Source organism: Chinchilla lanigera, unplaced genomic scaffold (genome assembly GCF_000276665.1).
Source record: "Chinchilla lanigera isolate Chin_1 unplaced genomic scaffold, ChiLan1.0 scaffold00014, whole genome shotgun sequence".
Lineage (NCBI taxonomy): Eukaryota > Metazoa > Chordata > Mammalia > Rodentia > Chinchillidae > Chinchilla > Chinchilla lanigera.
In genome coordinates, this window is record NW_004955415.1 from 1,164,647 (window position 1) to 1,187,839 (window position 23,193).

General features: G+C 34.5%; 1 protein-coding gene across 1 annotated transcript in view; it reads left to right on the forward strand.

Annotated features, from left to right (window-relative positions):
• Window positions 1-23,193, forward strand: part of Slc12a2 (solute carrier family 12 (sodium/potassium/chloride transporter), member 2) — a gene marked incomplete at its 5' end in the record, with an annotated part of 80,945 nt that overhangs the window by 26,350 nt on the left and 31,402 nt on the right. Inside the window, 7 exon segments of the mRNA XM_005381114.2 lie at window positions 7,185-7,324; window positions 9,952-10,062; window positions 11,652-11,760; window positions 16,069-16,196; window positions 16,349-16,433; window positions 18,340-18,491; window positions 22,139-22,246. Of these exon segments, the coding sequence (XP_005381171.2) occupies window positions 7,185-7,324; window positions 9,952-10,062; window positions 11,652-11,760; window positions 16,069-16,196; window positions 16,349-16,433; window positions 18,340-18,491; window positions 22,139-22,246 (833 nt within the window).

The following is a 23,193-nucleotide window of genomic DNA, read 5'->3' on the forward strand; positions in this document are numbered from 1 at the left end:
CTTTGCAAAGTCCTTATCTCTGTCACAGGCTTGAATTTCATAATAAAAGGTACCCTGCCCCTCACCTTTTACACTGTGATGTTTTGAGATTTACTCTTTTACCCATGTTTATAGTTTGTTCATTTTTATTACTTTATGATTATACAACTTGTAATAGCAATAGTTTGTTGATGGATATTTGATTTTGTTTTAGTAAGGGGCCATTGTGAATAAGCAGACACAAAGATGTAGAGGTCTATAGTTGCCTGTTTTTATTTATTTTGGGAGAAATGAATAAGTCTTTGATTTATTTTGGGAGAAGATACAGGAAAGAGCTTGTTGATTTAAATGATAGGTAAAGCATAAGAAATTGGCAACTTTTCCAAACTGGTTGCGCCATTTTATATTCCCATCAGCAGTATATGAAACTCAGTTTTTCTACATTTTTGCCAGTGTTACATCTTTTTTCTTTCTATGTTTATTAGTACAAGTTTGCAGTATGTGGTGGTCACATATTATGTCTGTTTAAGTGTAACTATTCTTGTGGATATTTAATGCATCCTTACTGCTTTTCCCTGATGATCAGTGGTAATGGACATGCTGTTATGTGTTATTGGCCACTTGTCTTTCATGATGTATTTATATCTTTTGCCGATCTTTAAACTGGTTCGTCTGTTACCGATTTATAGTAGTCTTTTATATGTTCTAGATGAAAATCTCGTGTTTAACATTTGCTTGCTGTATTTTCCCCTTAATCATGTCTTTCAGAGAACAGAATTTTATGTTGATGAATCGCAGTATCTCATATTTGCTTTTATGTTGAAGTTTTTGGCTCTCCTAAAGTTGAGAAGTACTCTCTTATGTTTCCTTTAGTTCTTATGTTTTTGTCTATGAATACTCCCATTACTTTTTGTATATACTGTGTGCCTCTTCCCATAACCATTTGTTTCAGCACCATTCATTGAAACAACTGTCTGGTCTCCATTAAAATATTCTTTATGCTGTTGTTGAAAAGTCAGTTGTCAGATATTGCGTGGACTTGTTTTGTTCATTGTTCTACATTTTTACTCAGTACCAGCAAGTACTAGTTGGTCATCATTGCTTGGCTGTATAATAAGGCCTTGGTCTTCCAGATTTCTTCTTCTTTTTTCATAATTGCTTTGGTGTTTTGTTGGTTTTTTGTTTGTTTGTTTGTTTTTGAGACAGGGCCTTGCTCTGATGTTCAGACTGGCCTTGAGCTCACTTTGTAGGCCAGGTTGGTCTCAAACTCACAACTATCCTCCTGCCTCAGCCTCCCCAGTGCTGGGATTGCAGGCATGCGCCACCACACCTGGCTTTGATTTTTCTGTGTCCTCTGCATTTCCACATAATTTTTTAAATTAGCTATACATCTTTCTTTCAAAAGTTAAAGAAAGATATAACTGAAAGAAACCTTGGTGGGGCTCTGGGCTATCAATCTAAAAAATTTTGGAAGAGTGATCTCTCTTATCTTTGATGATATACCTCTCCATTTAATTAGATCTTCTTTTGTAACTTTAACTGCATTTTGTAGTTTTTTTTTATTTTAAAGGTTAAAAATACTAACAGAACAATGAAGACAAAATCAAAACAACACAAAAACGATACATGACCTCAAAACAGAATGATAGGAATTAACAGTGGTTACTACATTGCATACTGTTATCTTCAACAAAGTTGCTCAGTCCACCAGACATACGAATGTAGTTTTAGTTAAGAGGTTATTGTATATACTTTGTGACATTTAAGCATAAGTACTTCCTGTTCTAAGTAGAATTCGTAAGTTTTGTCTTCCTTTTTTTTCCTTGCTTGTATAGAGAAGTATAGTAGATTTGTATTATAGCTTTGTGTTCTATGACCTTGTATTACAGTCATTTGTGAATAGCTTTGACTTTAAACTCCCCCATTTCCTTTTTAAAGCTTTTTGTCTGTTAAACTAGTTAAGACCTACAATATAGAAGTGACTAGAAGTGGTGACAGTAATCATCCTTGCTATATTCCCAGTCTTACAGGAAGTGAGTGTGTACAGTATATCACTATACTGTTGGCTACAAAGATTTTGAAGGCATCTTTTGTCAGTTTGAGAAAGGTTTGTCACTTTGAGAAAGGTTTGTTTGTGTTCGTTTTGTTTTGGGGGTTTTTGTTGTTATTGTTGCTGTTGGGTTTGTGGGGGGCATTCCTCTTGCCTGAACCTCCCAAATACTGAGATTACAGGTGTATACCACCATGCCCCCAGATTGAGAAGGTTTTGTTTGTTGTGGTACTGGGAACTGAACCCAGAGCCTTTATGCTAAGCTACATTCTCAGTACCCTTTTTTATTTTTTGGAGACAGACGTTAAATTGCCCAGGCTGGGCTAAAACTTGTGGTCCTTGTGTCTCATCCTCCAAAGTTCGGTTTTAATTTCCTGAGAATATTTGGATTTTGTCCACTTTTTATTTTTTAATTTCTGTTGAGTTATATGAGTTTTCTCTTATTCTGTAATCACAAAGTTATGTTTTTTAAAAATCTAAAACTACCTAGCATTTGTGGGCTCAACCCCACTTGATCAAAGATGACTTTGTGCTGCTGGATTTTGCTTGTGCACAGTTATAGGATGTTGAGTCTTCAGATCCTAGGATTTTCAGTTTGAAACTTTTTGTTCTTGAATTTTGTCTTCTTTCTGTGTCAGGATTATGCTCATCTTCTGAAGGGAGTTGGCCAGTGTTCCTTCTGTATGTAACATTGATTTTTTTCCTCATCAGTGAAGTTACCTATGCCTGTAGGTTTTTTTCTATTCTTAATTTTAACATTAATTTAAAAGTTATTTCAACAATTATAATGAAAGAGGCTATCAACTAATTGTAAAGCATAGCCATACTTGGATCCTGATTTTGTAAAAATTATTTTTAAAAAATAGGCAGATTCTATTTCTTTGTTTTTTTTGTTTTTTTTTTTTTCTTTTGGTTTTTCTCCAGTACTGGGAACCAAACTCACGACCTTGCGCTTGCCAGGCAGGCGCTTTTGCTGCTGAGCTAAATCCCCAGCCCCGCAGATTCTATTTCTTACAGATGCCAGCTATGTATGTTCACTTTGTAAAAATTCAGTAAACTGTACACTTACAGGTGTACACTTATAATACAAAATTTACTTAATATATATGACACAAGCAAATTTAAACAGTGACAAAATATTTGATAACATTAAGGAATTATTAATTAAAAATGTGCGCTGAGTTCGTGTCCCCTGAATTTGAAGAATGAATTCCAAAGGACAAAGGAGGTTAAGAGTAGAAAAGTTTGGGGCCGGGGATTTAGCTCAGTGGCAAAAGCGCCTGCCTGGCAAGCGCAAGGTCGTGAGTTCGGTTCCCAGTACTGGAGAAAAACCAAAAAAAAAAAAAAGAGTAGAAAAGTTTTATTGGGGAATAGGAATAGCTCCTGAGAGACAAAAGGACCCCCTGAGTGTGTTGTCACTGAGGACCTTTGTCAGGGAGTAATTTATACAGCAAATTTACAATGTGGGTACAATGTGGGCCAAACTATAAACAACCCATAGGATCACAGGTGTAGCTGCTTAGCAGGGTACATAGCAAGGGTATATGGTGGTCATCATTACGCTTGGACTTACGTATGACTTTTAAAACAGGAACATTTGGAGAAAGGTTGGGTCTAGGTGTTGTGATCACCCACCTGAGTGTCTGTATATCTGGGCTTAATGGACTGAGTGCTACTAAATTACATGTATGTGGCCTTTGTGACTTTACCATGAGGCCTATCCTTCAGATGGACCTGCAGCCACAATTCTGATGTCTATTTTTCACTGACTTCCTTAAGAGTTCAGTCCCTCTCTGTGTATTAATTTCCCTATAGCTTAGCTGCCCATAATAATTATAAAGGTTGAACTCAGGGGTTCACACATCCTAAGCAAATACTCTTCCACTGAGCTATACCCCTAGTCCTTTTTTTAAAAATATAAACATTTAAACCTAAACAAAAAAATAAGGATTTAAACCTTTGAAGGTCATTGTAATGCTTGCTTTAAGTATATCCCACTAATTCTGATATTTTATTTTTATTATCAATTTAGTCAATAATGAAAATATTTTCTAATTTATTTTGAAAGTTATTTTTTAACATATGTTACATTGTTTACAGATACAGATATGTCTAACATAATTCTGTGTGATCAGTAATATTTACTGTATCATTTTAGTTCTTTGAAATTTACTGAGACTTTGTGACTTATTTTTTTAAATTTTAAGCTCTTCATTAATACAGAATTTTGGTTATTTGGAATTTAGTAAGAGGTATATACCTAATGTAAAGAATCCAATAATATATTATTGTCACTACATGTCATTTCTGGCATCTGACTCATTCATAGTCTGTACTTTGAAAAATTAGGAGTAGTTATAGCTAGATTATGAGACTGTATGAGCTGATCTCTGTATTTGCTTGAGTAATAGATTTTTAAAAAGAAAAAGTTTTTGTTTTGTGTTGATGCCTTTTAATTGAGTGTTATTCTTTACTCTTTAACATTTTCCCTAATAGGCTGATTTTCAAGATTTTAGCCTATATTTCCTGATTTACCATAGCCCAGTACTCAGCCCCTTCTTGTCTTAATTTTCTCTGTATAAAGTGAAGATGAAGTCAAACTTTTTTGAGGTTTGCAATTTTTAACAAAAGAAAACAATTATATGTACAGTAGTTTTGATTCACAAATGCTTCTCTTTGGAAACAATTCAGTTCTCAAAAGTGTTCAACAGAATTTTACTTGTGTTTACAAACTCCATCTCAGGTGACACAGGAACACGTCCGGCTTCCCCAAAATTGTAAAACAAATCAAGTTTGTGAACCAAGGTGCACTGTACTCACTCATGCATTTATTTATTTACTTGCTTCTATGCTGCTAGTAAAAGTACCAGCCTCAGCTGGGCGTGATGGCACAGCTCTAATCCCAGCACTCTGAGACAGTAAGGCAGGAGGCTCCGAGATTTAAGCACAGCTGGGGGCAGCTTAGCAATGTAGTGAGATCCATTTCAAAATTAAAAAATAAAAGTTGGGAATGTAGCTCAGTGCAAAGGCTGGGTTTGGTCTTGAGGCTCACATAAAAACAAAAAGAAAGCCATTCTTAAAATAGCCTGCCTTTAGGAAGCAAGACTGGAAGTGGGGGAGGTATAAAGCAGAGAACTTTCGCATTTAATCAGGAGTAAAAGAGGAAGATGAGCAGATGTTTGTATATTGTCCATGCTTCATTCATTCCTTAAATACAGAAATCAAAATTTTTTAAAGAAACAACTGAAGTTTAGGTATTATGTTCTAGGTATCCTCATTTCTGAGAGTTTAAGATAATTTTGAAATGTCAAAATTACCATATCATAAAATCAAAACTGTAAAGAAAATATAACCAATGAGTTCTTTGCTTTTAAATGTATAATTAGTATATAATTCTTTGCTTTTATACATCTTACTAGTGATATTTTGTATTATAAAATTTCTGTTTTCTTTTTGGGAGGTTTTGTCTTTTTTGTTCATTTGTTTTGAGACAGGATTTCTACCAACTATGGCCTTAAACTCACTTTGTAGCCCAGGCTGGCCTTGCACTCCCAGTGATCCTCCTGCCTCAGCCTTCCGAGTGCTAGGATTACAGCCATGTGCCACCACATCTGGATAAAGTTTCTATTTTCAGTGAAAACAGGAGTGATTGATTGCAGTTAACCATTCTTTGTGACTTATTTTTTTATCTGTAAAATTAGGATAAATAGTACTTGTCTTAATGCATTATTGGTATTGAGAGTAAATGAAAAAGTTTAAAAAACATGTGTTCCATATAGGCTGTGACAGTTATAATATTTCAGGGATTTCTTATGACTAATTACAAGGTGATTTAATGTCAGAATTTATTCTAAGATCTTTTTTAGTTATTATATAAATTCATCAAAATCTTTAGTGTTCGTAAATCTCTGGGAAAAATTTAAATTACTTTAGTCTCAAAAAACCATGAGACTAATGTTAATGGTTAAATTCCACCCCGCCTTTCCCTTGGCAGTACTTGGGGTTGAATCCAGGGATTCATAGGTACTAGGCAAGCACCACTGAGCTATACTTCAGTCCTTGATTTTTTTGTTTTGAGATGTGTTCTTGTTAAATTGCCCAAGTTGGACTTAAACTTTTCGTCCTTCTACCTCAGCCTTTTCCTGTATCTGAATTACTGGTATGAGCCACTAGACTCAGCAGAATACATTTTTTTCTTTAGAATTCCTGTGATGAAAATATTTAGTAAAATGAGAAAGGAAATTCTTGGTGGAGAGGTTTAAAGGATTTTGAGAAATTGGTAACAACCACAAAACCTATTACTGGTATTTCCAAAGTGAAGTTTAAATGTTAGTACTTTATGAAACTGAAGAATTTTTCATTGCATATATATTCTTTGTATCAGGCAAAACAAATATTTAGCTGTTTAATGGCATTTTACTCTATGCCTTTAAGAATTAAGCATTGCATTAGTATATAGAGATAGGAATATAACTTTATGTAGCTTTAATATTATTAAAACTAAGTTTTATGACCTAGAGACCAGGTTAAGTTAGGAATTGAAATGAGCCCTTAGAGATTTTGGGAAACAAGTGTCTTGGCCTAATCCTAATTCTAATAGTTACTTGCTTTATGATAGCTGTTGTGATGTCTTAGTTTACTTTGTCATTTAGGCAGGATTTACTGCAGTACAAATTCCATCTATTTGGGGAACCTTTACATGTTTTTCTTTGTCATGAGACCTTTTTTGTTCATTTCATTTTGCCTTGATATTTACATTACCAACAAATTATTACAATATTTTAAATAGCTAAAATCATCTCAACTGTGATTTTAAAAGTTAAAATATATTGGAAGGTGATGTTGGTATGTATGAATATGAAGAAGTAGCTATTTTAATTTAAGCTTTAAATGAGCAAATGGGGACTTAAATAGGATAGTTTTAAATTTGATAGGAGAATTCTCTGAATTTTAGCAACTGTTAGTGAATGAGAAGTATATTGAAAATCCCCTTTGGTGTTTCTTCCTGAAAACATACTCAACTACTTATCTGTTGACTGAAGTGCTATGCTCGCTGAAGGGATGTTCTTTGCAATTTTCTTTGGAGGGAATAGGATTGTTCGGCATTTTAAATCTTAACTTTCACATCTTTATCCTTTTTTTTCCTTCTCTCTAGGAGGAGCATATTATTTAATATCTAGAAGTCTAGGGCCAGAGTTTGGTGGTGCAATTGGCCTAATCTTCGCTTTTGCCAATGCTGTCGCAGTCGCTATGTATGTGGTTGGATTTGCAGAAACTGTGGTGGAGTTGCTTAAGGTAATTCACCTTTGCTTTTAGTTTTGTCTTTCATTTACCATAACTTCCTTGATAGTTTGTGTGCCACTTACAGTGTTAGGGGTTAGACCAGTGATGTGATGACCTGGAAATTCATCGTTTGAGAAGTTTAGCGCGAGAAATAGACAAAAAAGAAAATGATCAAAGAATGCCCGTGGTGTAGGAGGCCTGCCTGGTAACACAAAGTGGGGAAGGGGAGGCTAGTTACTCTTCAGGAAAGTGGAAAGGTTTTCCAAGGAAAGACAGTCAGTATAATGGGCAAATAGCAAAATGTCAGGAAATAAGGGGGACTAGGAAGAAACGAAAGCAAAGGTCTGGAAAGAGTAAATATGGTGCATTGAGAAAAGCACAGTATTTCTGTGTGTTTGAGACATGAAGTGGCAAGACATTTAAGTCCAGAAAGAGAAAGAAAGGGTCCAGTCGGGGAAGGTCTTATTTGCAGTAAAGTTTGGGCTTTTAATTTGATTGGAATTGGGGGCCATGAAAAAATCACATTTGGGGCCTAGAGAAATATTTGACCATGGAACAGGAAATGAACTGAAGTGTTACAGCTAGGGATCGGGACCAGTGAAAAGGTTATGGTTATCTCAGGAGCAGAGGTGGTAGTGATTGAGTGATGATACAGGATCTGCAAATAATATAAGGGAAATATGATTCCCAACCTGTTAGATGTTCAGTGCATTGAGTTTGTGTTCTCTAAAATGGAAGAATGAATTGTAGGAACAAAAGAAGTTAAGAGTAGGAAGTATTTTTTTGGAGAAAGAAAAGCTTCCATCTAAGATAGTCAGAACGGGTTCAGAGTAGGTGTCCAGCGGCCCAGCTTCTCAAGGAAATTTCATAGAGCAAATTACAAGTATAGTCACTTAGGTAATACTGATCCAGTGGAAAATCACAGGATGGGTGTGAGGTGGGACAAGATTACAGTGAACCAATAAGGTTACAACAAGTAGAGTCCTTTGAGTAATATTGATTAAATGGGGATCAAATTGGGAAGCAAGTCTCCTAGCAAGCACACATGGGATAGACAAGGACTTTCCTGGAAAAGGGGGTTAAGGAGGTTTGTTCCTCCATCCCAGGGTGAATATCTGTCACTGCTGTTCATCCCTAGGGGAGTATATGTGTGAGTAGTTCCTTTTTTCTTGAAGTCTGACCTTCAGTGAATACGCCTCCAGCCACAATTGTCTTTTGCATTGACCTCTGGAAGGCCAACCATGTCTGACCACCTGTAACATTTTAGCCTAACTTGGCTGCCTTTAATAAGTATACAATTTAATTTTGGATATGCTGGTTTAAGGAACCAGAGGAATATTAAAATAGATCTGCCAGAATGCAGTTGAAAGTATGTATTGCTCTACACAGAAGAGAACTTGTTTGAGAAATCATTGGGATATGTGGAGTTAACTAAGAGTGACATAGGATTCCTTCATATTAAATGAGAAGAATCTCAGGTGATACCTAGAGCTGTTCATGTCAGGTTGTAACTATCAGATTCTTACAGAGTATTTATGATTTAGGAATGTTGCATGGAAATTTAAATTTAGAGATATTTAACCAAATTTGAACCTCACACTGAAAACTAAATTTAATATGTAAAATATTGAGCTCTACTTGTGATGCTCTATTGCAATCATGATCCATCAATCTACAAACCAACCAGTAGATACTGTATTTTTTCCTGTTAGTAATTCTCAGGTATGATTATCCACATGCTGTAGGCAATGTCAGATTAAATTACGTAAATTTCAAAACGTATCCAGTGAAAATTTATTACAGGGTAAAAAGTATATACACTTGTTTTATGAAATCAAGTGTCTAGCCTAGAGAATAAAAAAAAAATCTGAAAATGAACTTCATTAGGATTTTTATAGCCAGCTGTGGTGGTGCATGCCTGTAATCCGAGCACTCAGGGCGGAGGCAAGGAGGATCACTGGGATTTCAAGGCCTGGATTATAGCAAGACCCAGTGTTAAAAAGAAAAATAGGATCATTATAATATACTTTTTTCAGTTGCAATATGATATAGTTATCTGGGTTATCAAAAAATAAATTGTGTTACAGTTTTTTCTGCCTTTTATTGACCTTATTTGAAAAGTGGTAATTCATCCATATTTGATTACTTAGTTGACTGAGATATCATAATCTTTAATCTTAACCCACATGGGAACTTTTTTAAAAAGTTACAGATATTAACTAAAAATAATTTTGCTTCTATAAATGAGAACAGTGTGTTTTTTAACAATAACATGAAGGTGTGTTCATCTCTTTTTCCTCATGTAGCATAAAACAGAAGCATAAGTACACTCAATCACTTTAAATACAAAATGTCACTTAGGAAGTGACACTCAAGGAAAAATTGAACTAGCAATATTGTTCTGTTTAACAATTCCTTTGCTTGTCTTTTTGATTTATTAAGTTTATACTAGATATACCAGTATTATATTAATAATTAAGTCATATACCTGATGTCAGATATGTCACGTAGATACTTGAATGACATCTCAGTAGTAATTCATTTTTCGCTTATATCTTCCATTGTTTCGTTTAGTAAGCATTTATTCAACATCTACATGCAGTGTGCTTTTGCTCATATTTTTTATTCTCTTTTTCTAGGAACATTCCATTCTTATGATAGATGAAATCAATGATATCCGAATTATCGGAGCCATAACAGTGGTCATTCTTTTAGGTATCTCCGTGGCTGGCATGGAGTGGGAAGCAAAAGTAAGTCATGACGGCAGTACATGTTCACCATACGAACTTTCTAGAAGATGTCCAAGGTCCACTCTAACATGTGACATTATTTTCAGATTCTAGTGGTACCTAAGTGCCCATTTTCACAGCATTCCTAAGGTTTTTTATTTTTTTACATTGATTGATTGGTTGGTTAGTTTATTGACTGATTTGCATGTGGGGGGAATTGAGCCCAAGGCCTCACACATGCTTGGCAGCAACTAGCACTGAGCTGTTTCTGGTTCCTCAGTTCCCCTAACTTTTGAACTTCTTACTTTCCCCCGCTACCCTTCCGCTTTGTTTATTTAAAAATACTCAGTTCAAAATATTAGCCAAAGTTTAACATTTGGTTTTGTAATTTATTTCAAAGTTCAGTTTAAAAGTAAACTTGGGGCAATAGCTAAAAGTACTCACACGGTGTTAAAGAAGCTACTCTTGTCTTTTGCTATTGAAATCTCAGAAGTCACGGCTTCCAAAGGAAATGCCGTTGTGTCTGCAAAACATTACTGAAGTAATGCTACCCTTGTAGGCGGGGCACCCAGAAATGCATCCATGTCTTTGAGGGTAGAGTAGATTACAGTACAGCTGTATAGTTTCTTGAGTGATCGTTATCCTCCAGATGCTGCTGAGGAATTCGGGTTGCTTTATGTTTGTTTTGTAGATCTTAAAGTCACATATACTTTAGCTGTATGTGATATGATAATAGTTACCAAAACCAAAACTTAGGGAAGCATGCAAGAACAATATTTTTCCAGGCTTTTTATTTATTGTAAAGGCACAGTAGTATAAAATTATCATTTACCTATATTATGTTTTGGGGGTGGGGGTGGGTTCTGTGGGTTAAACCCAAGGCCTCATGCACACAGGCACATGCTGTAGCACTGAGCTGTACACAGCACCTCATTTACTTACACATTTAATAAATTATCTTTATTGAAAAGAATTTCATTTTACCTAAGACATGATCAGCATGTAAGTAGTTCTTGTTCCTTCAGATGGTATAGTTGTTGAAGAGTAATCAGTTTTACTGAGAGATTAAAATTGCTGAAAAAGTAGTTGTTCTCATAGGTTGATTTTTTTTCCTTCCATCCCATTGCTTGAATTCCTTTCCTCTATTTTGGTTTCTTTCTCCACTGTTTGTTTTATTATAGCAGTCAGACATTCACCAGTTTGTTTAGACCTGGTAGAAGACTTGTGTTAAATATGTTCTCTGTGTCAAGATGATTATAAGATAGAGGTGAAAATAATTATATAGGATGAAAAGCCTATATTGTTAATGAATTTTAATGGTTTAAGGTTTATGGGAAGGTATGTACATCTCATTTCAGGAATCCATGACCTTATCCTATTTTTATTGTCCACTTTTCGCAGTGTATTGAATATTTAAATCTTTAAAGACCTGTTTGTCTACTTAACCATTTTATTGAGCACCTACTTTGTCCTTGGCACCCTGAGGCATGGGAGGAAGCAGATGAAATGAGTTAGAAATCTTTTCCTTCATGGAAATATATTTTACTGGAACTGAAAAATGGTACAGACACAAGACATTTGATTTTTAATTTTAATGTTTAAAATTACAGGCTCAGATTGTTCTTCTGGTGATTCTACTTCTTGCCATTGCTGATTTCATCATAGGAACATTTATTCCATTGGAGAGCAAGAAGCCCAAAGGTTTCTTTGGTTATAAATGTAAGTAAAACAAAGGTCAAATACTTCTTAAAGGGTCCACATGATAGCAATCTACTGTTGAGTAAATTTAGTACATTTTTAGGTGTTTTTAATTGAGTTTGGTTTGGTGATTCACATTAATTCACAGTTCTGTTTTTGTTCCATTCATTAGACTGTACAATAAGAATAAAGGGACTCTTACTTTTATCTTTGGTTTTCAGTATTAGGAGCAAAAGATGATAGAATATAGTAAAATTCCTTTTGATGTCTATGACTTTTGGCAATTTGTAACTTTAGTTCTAAGATTTTTCACTTTTTTAGTGATGTGTCCTGTAGTGTTCTGAGCACACTGTGAGAGATGTGCCTGTTAGGGGTTAGGTGATGTCGTTGTTGTGCACATACATAGAGTATATTTAGATGAGCCAAAGCCGCTTCATCCTAACTCAGTGATAAGTCTTCAGGAGCCACTGTCACATGTGCAGTCTATCATTGACCAAAATAGCACTAGTTGACATATGAATATGTTTAAATACAATGTTTTACTTACTTTTTTATTAGAACATGTTCTTAGAACATAATATTTACATTCCTTGTGGGGAGTTGCTACATGTACATACTATGACTTAATTCCTTTCTTTAATCCCCATTTCTGTCCTTCACTACCTCCTGTCTCCATCTATCTCTTGATACTCTTTCTTTATTTTTTAGGGGGTACATATTTGATGTACATAAAGTGTACATTCCTTGTGGGGAATTCATGCAACATCTTAAAAGTATTTAAGACTATAAAAGCAGCCAGAAGTTGCAGTTTCTTGGTATAACTGCAACTTAAGTTTTCTACATTTTATGTTAATTATGTGAAAATTTTTCTAGTTTTCATCTCATTTGCTTCTAATTTTCACTAGTAAAATGTGCTTACTATTTCCTAAAGTATCCTATCAGTATATGTCCTGTCATCTTCCCACTTAATGAGCAGCTGTGAACCTATTTCTGTGAGATTAGTTGCTGTTGCATCAGAAAGGCTTGTCTTCATTTGGCTAAAATCAAACTTTTTAACCCCAGAAGCAAAAGTGTACCTTTAGTTCTATTGAATATTTTTGACATTTCTTCTAAGTTATGAGTGCTTTCTTCACTTTAATTTTTTAATATACATTTTTAACATGTTTACTTCTAACAAAATGTTAAAAATATCATGGATGATTATTTCTAAAAATATTCCCAATAATTATACATTCCCTTCTTAGAAGATGAAGTGATTTAAAAATACTTGGAAATGCTGCTAAGCCATGTTTTTCGTTTTCTTTTTCTCAGATTCCTAATAACTTATGAAGGTGTCACACAGTTCTGTAGTATACTAACCACACATGTTACATTCAGGTAGCATACCTGGCCTTATCTCGGTCTGAGGCTAGTAAATGTAAATATACTTTAGGATGGGACCTTTCTAGGTGGTTGATGCAGATTGGCTCCCCTCTTACTCATCATACTAAGATAGTATTAACAGAAAACAGGTCATATTGATAAGCTTGGCGAAGTTCACATGACTTCCTAATAGCAGTATGTTTTGTTTTTGTTTTTTTGTTTTTTTGTTTTTTTTGGTTTTTCTCCGGTACCGGGAACCGAACTCATGACCTTGCGCTTGCCAGGCAGGCGCTTTTTGCCGCTGAGCTAAATCCCCAGCCCCTAGCAGTATGTATTGTATCCTCTTTCTTTTCTTCCTTGGCTTGTAAGAAATGTCTTTCTTTTGGCAAACACTGGTGCCTCTGCTGTTCTTTGGATCCCTTTTCTTTTATTTTCTCAAAAACAGTTCTTTCATGTCTTGATAATTTAGTTGTTTTCCTATAGCAAAATTTTTGCCCCTGAATTATAACCATGCTGTAGTAAATGTTATTCTTAGAAATACTGTTTCTTGTTTTTTAATTCCCCTATAGTTACTATCTTACTTTTTAGCTCCAGGTAATAGGCAAATTTCTCAAATCTTTAACTCTCACTTACTTTTTATTTCAAACCAGTCAAACCTATAAAAATTTGCAAAAAAATACAGTAAGCTTTATACGCTTCACCTACATTCACCAGTCATGAACACTTACATATTATTAGTTTTTTTCAACATTTGTTTTATTAATCAAAATAAACACTTCAGTTTGTATCTACGAAGGAAAAGAATAACCCAGGAAATAGAACTTTGGTCCAATACCAATTTCCTGTGAATCAATTCTATATGGATTTTCCCTAGATCTCTTTACAATAATTTGTAATTTTCCTGTCCAGAATCGTGTGTTGCATTCAGTTATCATGTTTTTGTTTCCTTTTTTAAAACATTTTTTATATAATTTTCAATCTTTTTTCCTGACATTGTTGACATTTTTCTTTCAAGGGTAGAGGGTATTTGTCTTTTAATTCTACCAAGTTGAGTTTATCTGATATTTTTCAGTAGATTCAGGTTACTCATTTTTGTCAGGTGTCCCCTGAATGATTTGTCCTCCATGCATCACATCAGGAGGTATGTGTGCTGTTCGTTTTCTCCATTTCTGGTGGTGTTAATTTTTATTACTTTGTTATGGTGGTACCTGGAGATTTAGCCATTGTGAAATTTGCACTTTCTTCTTTGTAACCAGTAAATACCCTGCAGAGGAATACTTTGAGACTATCCATCGCTTACTCATAAAGTTAGAACCAAATGAGTTTCTTCTTAACCCCCTTACCTGCCTTCTATCAAATGCACAACTACACGGTACTAGATTCAATGTAAACTTTTTTAAACTTCCTAATTTTTTAAACTTCCTTGTCCTTGGAACGTTTCTCTTGTCTTATTTGGTGTCGGGTACACTTGGTGTTCCACTAACTTATGGATCACTATGTCTATTCCACCTGGTTCCACTTATCTTTTTTCTGTCCCTTAATTGCAGACCTGTGCAGAGTGTGGTCCTGCCCTTCCAGTTTTGTTCTTTTATTTGGCATTATGTATTTGCATGTCTCTAAATCACTGTCCAGAGACTGATGTCTTTATTCTAAATCTCCTTTAAAGCCCAAATGTATGTATACAGTATATCCAGCTGCTTATCTGATGTGTTTTCTATTTACTTCTCCTTAGGTTCTTCATTTCTGCAAGTCAAAGAAATTTAGATCTCAGGGGTTCCTGTTTCCTGCCCTCCTCTTCTGTCCTTGTCTTTATCAGTATGATATTCCCCTACCTGTAGATTGAAGCCCTGCAGCAACTCCTAATTGGTCTCTGTTTCAGATGTTGGCCCCTTCAGGCCATTGACTATACATTAATAAAATTTAAACTTGCGTGAAATTTTGCATAGTCCATCTCCCTCTGATGTCTCCAGTCTCATTTCATTCTCCCTCTTACTATGAGAGCTTTATCTTCTTCTGTTTCCTTACGAGCTAAGCATTTTTCCTACCTCAGAGCTGTGCATGTTGTTTCTCATTCCTAGTATGCTCTTTCCTTGATCATCACATTGCTGGTTCCTGTTTTTTAAAGTGTTTGCCTAAATGTTACCTCCTTGGTTATATGTCTTTAGCTTTCTGTAATTGAACCAAGTCAGATTTTTTTTTGGTTGTTACAACACCCTGTTTCTACCAGTGCATTTACTGCTGTTTGTAATGACCTGTTTCTTTACCTATTTTGTAGAAGCTTCCCATTCCATGGAGGCAGGGACCGTGCTTGTCCTAATCATATTGTATCTCTGAGCACTGTGACACATTAACTAGCTTTAATACAGAACCTGGCACATGATACATACTCAGATATTAAAATGGCAGTGTTATTTTATTGCCAGTACCTGTCTTTAGACTAGATTTATATGGTAGGAACAATTGAAATATTCATTATTGTTGACATAGAAAGGATCTTTACTTAGAGTGCCATAGCTATAATTGCTTGACATAGGTCACCACTAAAAATAGATTAAAGACGTGGACAGAATCCTATACAGATAGGACTTTAAGTTGGAAATAATGGGGAAAAACTTTCTGGATTAGTATGTTTCTTTTATTTATCATTCTTATTTTACCTCTGCAACTGAGGATTTATTCACACCTTGATTTACATTGGACCTAGTGATAGCAGTAAACAGTTTCTAAAAATTTTTTGGTAGTGTATAAAAAAGTGGGATGTAACCCCGATCAGATCATCATTTTGATGATAAATCATTCTCTCATGCAAGGAAACACAAATACTTGAATTCGAAAAATGCACAAGAATTTATCAGTTAATTGAATTGAAGAAAAGTTGGGGATCATACATACCAGTTACTGTTGACACACATTCTTGTAGTCTAATATGCTATTCATTATTTGCCAAAAATACTTTGTTCTTCGCAGCGGAAATATTCATGGAGAACTTTGGACCCGATTTTCGAGATGAAGAGACTTTCTTTTCAGTGTTTGCCATCTTCTTCCCTGCTGCAACTGGTATTCTAGCTGGAGCAAACATCTCAGGTGATCTTGCAGTAAGTATTATGAAGTACTGCATTAAATAAATAAATGTGTGTGTGTGTGTGTGTGTGTGTGTGTGTGTGTATACATGTTTTTAACTGACGTGTGTGTATGTATGTATGTATTTATTTTTGAAGAGACTTTAAAAAGTTGTCTTCTCTTCCAGGATCCTCAGTCAGCCATACCCAAAGGAACACTCTTAGCCATTTTAATTACAACACTGGTTTACATAGGAATTGCGGTATCTGTAGGTAAATAGCCTTCCATTTCTTTGTGTCTCAGGTATTTCATGGTGTACAAATATTTTCAGGATATTTTCTAATTTTTATCTTGAGAAACATTTCAGTATAAATACATAGAGCTAATTATAATTTTAAAAACAGCTTTAAGAAAACTGGTAGTGGCTTATAGACACTAAAGTACCAAATCCTTTATTTTTATCTTCTCTAGGGTTTATTACTGAAGTTAGAAAAATATGTGAAATCATACTTGTAAACTCTTAAATTTTACTGTTGAAAAAAATTTCATATGTGAAAGTGAGTGAACTTTACTCATAGATCTTTATAAATTTCTGAGATTTTTTGTTTATCATGATCAGTTCTGTCTTCATATAATAAAATCATTATTGAGACTGTTAGGCAATGCCTGCCTTTTTTTTACAGTGAAAATACTGATTTTAAATAGGACTTACTAAGCAGAATAACTCTTTCCCTAAAATCTTGCTAAGTTGAATGAAAATGATTTTAAAACCATTTTTCTTGCATTCATGTAGCCGTAACATTTAGAGTTTAACAGGACATACTTGCTCAGCTCTTCTCTATGTCCCTGTGTGGATGAGGGACTCAAAGCTCAGAGATTTTGTAACCGCAGGTAATGGCACTTGCTTAAAACAATTGTTTTCATGGTAAAAGGTTTTTGTTTTGTTTTTTAATAGACCTATTAAGAGGCTATTTATAATCAATATCATAGTTGGCTGAATTGGCATTTTGAAAAGCTTTTGAATTGTATTTATCATTAACAATACATAAATACCTGAAATTCATTTTGAAAACAGGTAAATGTATACGTATATGTGATTAGCAAAATTTGTTTTCCTAAACATTTCTAGCATACATCATACATATCCTGGCTAGGTAAAACTTAGCTTCAAAAAATGACATAACTGATTATATTTCAATTTTTAAAATAGTTTACCACAAATAAACATTTTATATTTTTTGACCCACTAAAATTGCTAACTCTAATTTATTTCATTCTGTTTGTGCTGCCCCTTGAAGCACTAGGATTAGCCTCATCTCCCTGATGTTCAGTAGCTGTGTTAGTAAAAACAGCTCATACTCCAGTGGTTATATGACTAACTTAAAGCAAGAGAACCTTCCCACCCCCGCCCCCCAAAAAACCCAGAGGTACAGCATATTGAAATAGGAAGCACATGGAAACAGCCACCTTAGGGGAGATGAGAGCTACAAGGCTCTATTCTCTCCCTATCTCTCTATTCTCTCCCTTACACTTAATGTTTCAGAGATAAAAATGTGATTTTCAAATGGTACAGAAAGAAATTGAAGACTGAAGAACTATGCAGTCATTAAAATTTTCTCCATCTCTTAGCTTTCTCTTCGTTGTCTAGTTCTTACTTAATGCCTGTAATTTTTATGTTATGTGATGAAATAATACCTGCTAAACTACTTCTGAAAGTATCAATATACAGTATAAGGAACGGTAGTTACTCTTATAAAATTGCCATACTGTATATGATTCCTGATAATAAGAATGCTTGCTTCAATGTAAATTTTAAATGTTATTATGTAAGTTCTAAATTATAGACAAAAGTAGCAAGTACAGGAAAACATTTCTTCTATTTAGAACTCTTTCAACAGTTTTTATATTTGCTTAAATATATCTTAACCACGTAGGCTATGAAATAGTGCCGCTAATATACCACTTTCCACAGTGATAGTCATAAGGTTAAGTATTTATGTGTGAATATTAGTTTTTATAAAATGTTTCCAGCTTCCACAATACTTCCAAATTCTGTTTAAGGCAAAGCTATTTTAGCTGTAAATGCAGTATATGCTGTTAATCATATTTATGTAATATGTAATTTTAAAATGAATATAGATATTAGCTATATGATTCTCATTGCCTCTTATGTTTCAGGTTCCTGTGTTGTTAGGGATGCCACTGGGAACATTAACGACACCATTGTAACAGAACTCACAAACTGTACTTCTGCAGCCTGCAAATTAAACTTTACCTTTTCATCTTGTGAAAGCCACCGTTGTGACTATGGCCTAATGAATAACTTTCAGGTAAGCTTCAAATGTATATGATACATGTCTTCTCTACTTCTCCAGGGATTAGACTACTGTCAAATTAACTACTCAGAATGCAGCTGTATATTAAAAGGCAAGACTATTGTTACTTTATACCCCCAAAACTATATTATTAATGGGAAAAAGAAAAATACGGTAAACCCGAGGCTGTTTATTAGTGAGAAACTCCTTCGGGTAATGCTTTTATACTGGAGTGTAACTCACAGTGCATGTGTGTATGTGTAGATAAGTGCGCTGGATGAGAGAGCGAGGGGGCGTTTGTGAAGCCTCTGCACATGGTCCTCTTGGTGCGGTCTGTTTTGGGATTCTCTGTTCTGTTCCAGTGAGCTTTGTGTCCATCTTTTCATAGCATCACACATTCTTGATGGCAGTGGTCTTCAAGTCAGCAGGATTGTATCTCCTACTGTACACTTTTGCTAAACTGTTCTTACAATTTTAGTTTCTTTGCCTTACTTAAAAAGTCTGAAATAACATTGTTTATGTACAAAATATCTTTCTGAGATTTTGATTGAAATTGTATTAAACTTAGGTGTCAGTTGAAGAGAATAGCAATGTTGAATGTTTAGGCCTTCTACATTTATTTATATCATCTTTCCTTTCTTTCATCAGTATAAGTCTTGTACATATTTCGCTAGATTTACACCTAACTACTTCAGTTTTTAGTATGAGTTTGGATCTATACTAACTGAAATGAGTTCAGTTTTCTAATCACTGCCATTTCCACAGTAGCATTATATGTAAATTTTTTTTTTTTTTTTTTGTATTGGTCAATCTCAATGATGTTTGTAATTAGATACAGCCCATGTAAAGTCCCATGGTACCAAACCAGCAGTCTCCAACCTTTTTGGCAGGGACCAGTTTCTTGGAAGACAGCTTTTCCATGGGATGGAAGTAGAATTTGAGTTTTGTTATTTTTTTAATTAGTATATGTTTGTGATACATAATGGTTACATTCCCCATCCCAGCTTCAGATCGTTAGGCATTAGGTTCTCATAAGAAGCTCAACCTAAATCCCTCACACACACAATTAATAGCAACGTTCATTCTCTGGTGAAGATCTGAGCCTCTGATCTGACAGGCAGCATCAGGTGGGAATGCAGCTGAAAGGAGTAGCTGTAAACATAGACAGATCCTCACTCACGTGCCACTCACGTCCTGCTTCTGCTGTGTCGTCCAGTTCCTGATGGGCCATAGGCTACCTGGGAATTGGAGACCTCTGTGCTAAACCACTGTTGCACAGAATTTAATTCTGAATAGATATATGAAAAGTTAGCAAGCTTTCAATGTGTATGAACTATGTAAAAAATTAGTATTCTCAGGTTTTGCAGTTCTGTTTAGTACCTCTATTAAGATAGTAGAAGTAAAATAAAAGTTTAGTGTGTCAAATGTATAATTTAGAAAGATTTAACTGAAGAAAGCTTATATAAGTGAATTTGAGAGCAGTTTGTCAAGTCCTAGGATAGTAGAAAGAATAATACAAACACATAGATTCAGAAGATTAAAACAAAACGCTGGTAAATGAGTATGTGGTTCTGCAGATTCTAGGTAAGAATTTTGCTTCCCATAATGAACAAAATAATTTTACAATCTGAAAATACTGAGAATTCAGTGTGTAGTGTAGAATATGTAAAGGTTATAGATTTTTAACTGAAACTATCATTAGCATTTTTATTTTTTATTGAATGATTTCAAGCAATTGACCACACTTTTAGTAGCTACAAAAATTGGACACGATTATGTAATAAAAGGCTTTGTTTTCTAGTCACAAGACTAGGCAAAATTGTAGGAATGAAAGAAAGTATTCATGTGAAGCTAGTGATTCAAGCCAGTTCCGACACTGATATCGTGCATGAAAGGCGCAAGTGCCCCTCTGCCCAGTGACGGAGCACTAGGCAGATTTCTGCATTGTTGCCTTAAAATACAAAAATGTTCTCTTTATCAAGTCTAGTATGAACGCACTCAAGCAAAGAAGAGTTTCTTTATAAGTAAGCTCCTTTTCAACTTAAGTAAATACGTTTTTTGAGCCGTTAGAGGTGATAATTAAAAGCTAATAGAAGGAAAAATAATTTTTTGACGACGAAGCTACAGTGTTGTAATTATACAGTGATGCTTATGGTGTTGGTTTTGCCATTGTCCAGCAAAGTAGGATGTTTTGTATTCTCCGTTCCTCGTTACTTAGCTTATTTCGTTATTTAGCTTATCCATCCTTGTACTTAATTTAACTTTGAGATCATGTGCAGAGGAATGGAATTTTGTATGTTTAACAGAAATTTGGTCTCATTTTTTAATTGTTGCTTACTTTATCTGTCCTTTACAATGCCTTTCTTAAAGGTAGAGTTGGCACTGCTAGATAACCCAGCTTTAATTATGGTGAGAAATAGTTAGTGATTATGAATAATGGATGGCATATAGGAAACTACTAGATTGTTACTGAAGGGTTGACCAGAAAATTATCTTTTTAAATGTTTTTCTCCCAAAGCTCCCCATAGAGGTTGATGCTAATGTTTCTTAAAACACTTAAGAATTGTTTGTAAGTCTACTAGAAGATGCAGAGAAAGATATTTTAAGTAAAGCAAGGTGATTTTTGTACACATGAAATCAGACTTACGTATCAGGGCCAGGAACCTTGCACATAGCTAGCTTTGCACCTGTTTGTACTAACTCAAGCGTGTGACTGTCATAAACACCAGATTTTCTTAACTCGGAGGCCTTGGTTGGCATAGTCCTACTCAATATAAATGAGACATAAATACCCATTAGTGAACTAATGAGTTAGGTGATCATATTCATTGCTGGGAAATTTATAGTGGATAGGTCAAGCTACCAAGTAGCTGCTTCAGCTTAATTTTGTATTTTGAAAAATTTCAAAGATACAGAAGGAACTCTGCAGTGAATACCTATGAGGCTTTTTTTGTTTTTGTTTTAGCATTACTGGGTATCAAACCAAGCAAGTTAGGTGAGCTCTGAACCACATCCTCAGCTCTTTTTATTTTTTCATGAAGATACAGTCAGCAGACTCTACGGGATCGCTAAAGGAGAAATCACATAAAAGTAATAAATAAAATGAAAATGAAGTGTGTACCTGTAGATTAAAAAAGACTTAGCTAAAGAAACATCAACAAAATTAATCTTTTTGGAATCCTTATTTAAACAAAATCTTAAAAGATCAGGAAACAGTACCACTGAACATGTACTGTTAGGGAATTACTAAGTTTCAAACTGGGGCAGTGGCAGTATAGTTGTAGTTGTCAGGTTGTTTGTCTGGTAGAGACATGTACTGAAGGGTTTATGCGTTAAATATCGGGGATTTTTAAAAAATAATGTGCAGATTGGCCCAAGTTCATCACTATTAAAACGTGGTGATGGGTGATTGGGAGTACCTTAGGCACTTTTTCAACCCTTATGTGTATTTATAATCATATGTAATAAAAGTATTTTCTTAAGTGTTGCTGGTAAATCTGTTTCAGAAATTTTAATGTACTTTCTATTATATTGTTTATTGTCCAGTTATCCCCAGTATTAGTTGTCTTTATTAGAGTAAACAAGTTGTGATTACATGACTATGTGTTATTTTTCAAATTGTTTCTAAGACTTATTTTCCATGTTTGTCACTCTTATTTAAGGTAATGAGCATGGTGTCAGGATTTGCACCATTAATTTCTGCAGGTATCTTTTCAGCCACTCTTTCTTCAGCATTAGCATCTCTTGTGAGTGCTCCCAAAATATTTCAGGTAAGTATTTTCATATTATGGGCCTTTACTAGGGGAAAGTAATTTTCAACTGGAGTATTCCACAGTATTTTTCAACTGGAGAGTTGCTATTTTCAGATTAGCTAGAATTAGTATGAGACTCGTGTATGCTATGTACATGTGCAAGTATATCATGATTGATACAAATTTTGTGTAGATGAATGGTATGTTTATACAAGTACTTGTACATTTATGTACTGTCAAGGTAGTCTTCGGGCTGGGTGTGGTGGCATTTTCCTATAATCCCAGCTAGTTAAGAAGCTGAGGCAAGAGGATTGCCAGTTGAAGACCAACCCAAGCAACTTAGCAGTACACTGTCTCAAAATAAAATTTAAGAAAGGACTGGGAATATGGCTCATGTCTCATACACTAAGCAATCCTCAGCAAGATAGATAGATAGACAGATATCTGTAAGTTGTCTTTTTAGAAATGATAATGGATTGTTAGAAGTGCAGTGTAAGACAAAATCAGAAGTGGTAAAGTATCTTGTCAGAATTAACTTGGCACTAACATGTTTTATTTTACAAATATTTGAATGTCTAATATTTTGCACATTGCTTTAACTGCTAAAGGGTACAGTGATAAATAGGATAAATGTCATTTCCCTCTAGTAAGTATTAAACAGTTGATAGTGATTAGGAAATAATTTTTATGACTAATCAAACAAGTGAAATGTTGATTCTTTAGCCTTGTTCTTAGTGTTATAGCCACTAACTAAAAATGCGTAATAGACTTTTTAAAACCATATTCAGTAATATTATAAGAAAAGTGATTAAGTTTTATATAATTTTCTGTTTTAAGTTTATAATTTCAACTTGGTTTTCAAAAGGTAGAACACACCTATGTCATAGTTATCAATCTTCTAACTTACCTTTATTATGCTTCTGTTTGTGTGCCTGCTTCTCTGATTCTTTTGTCATAAACAGATA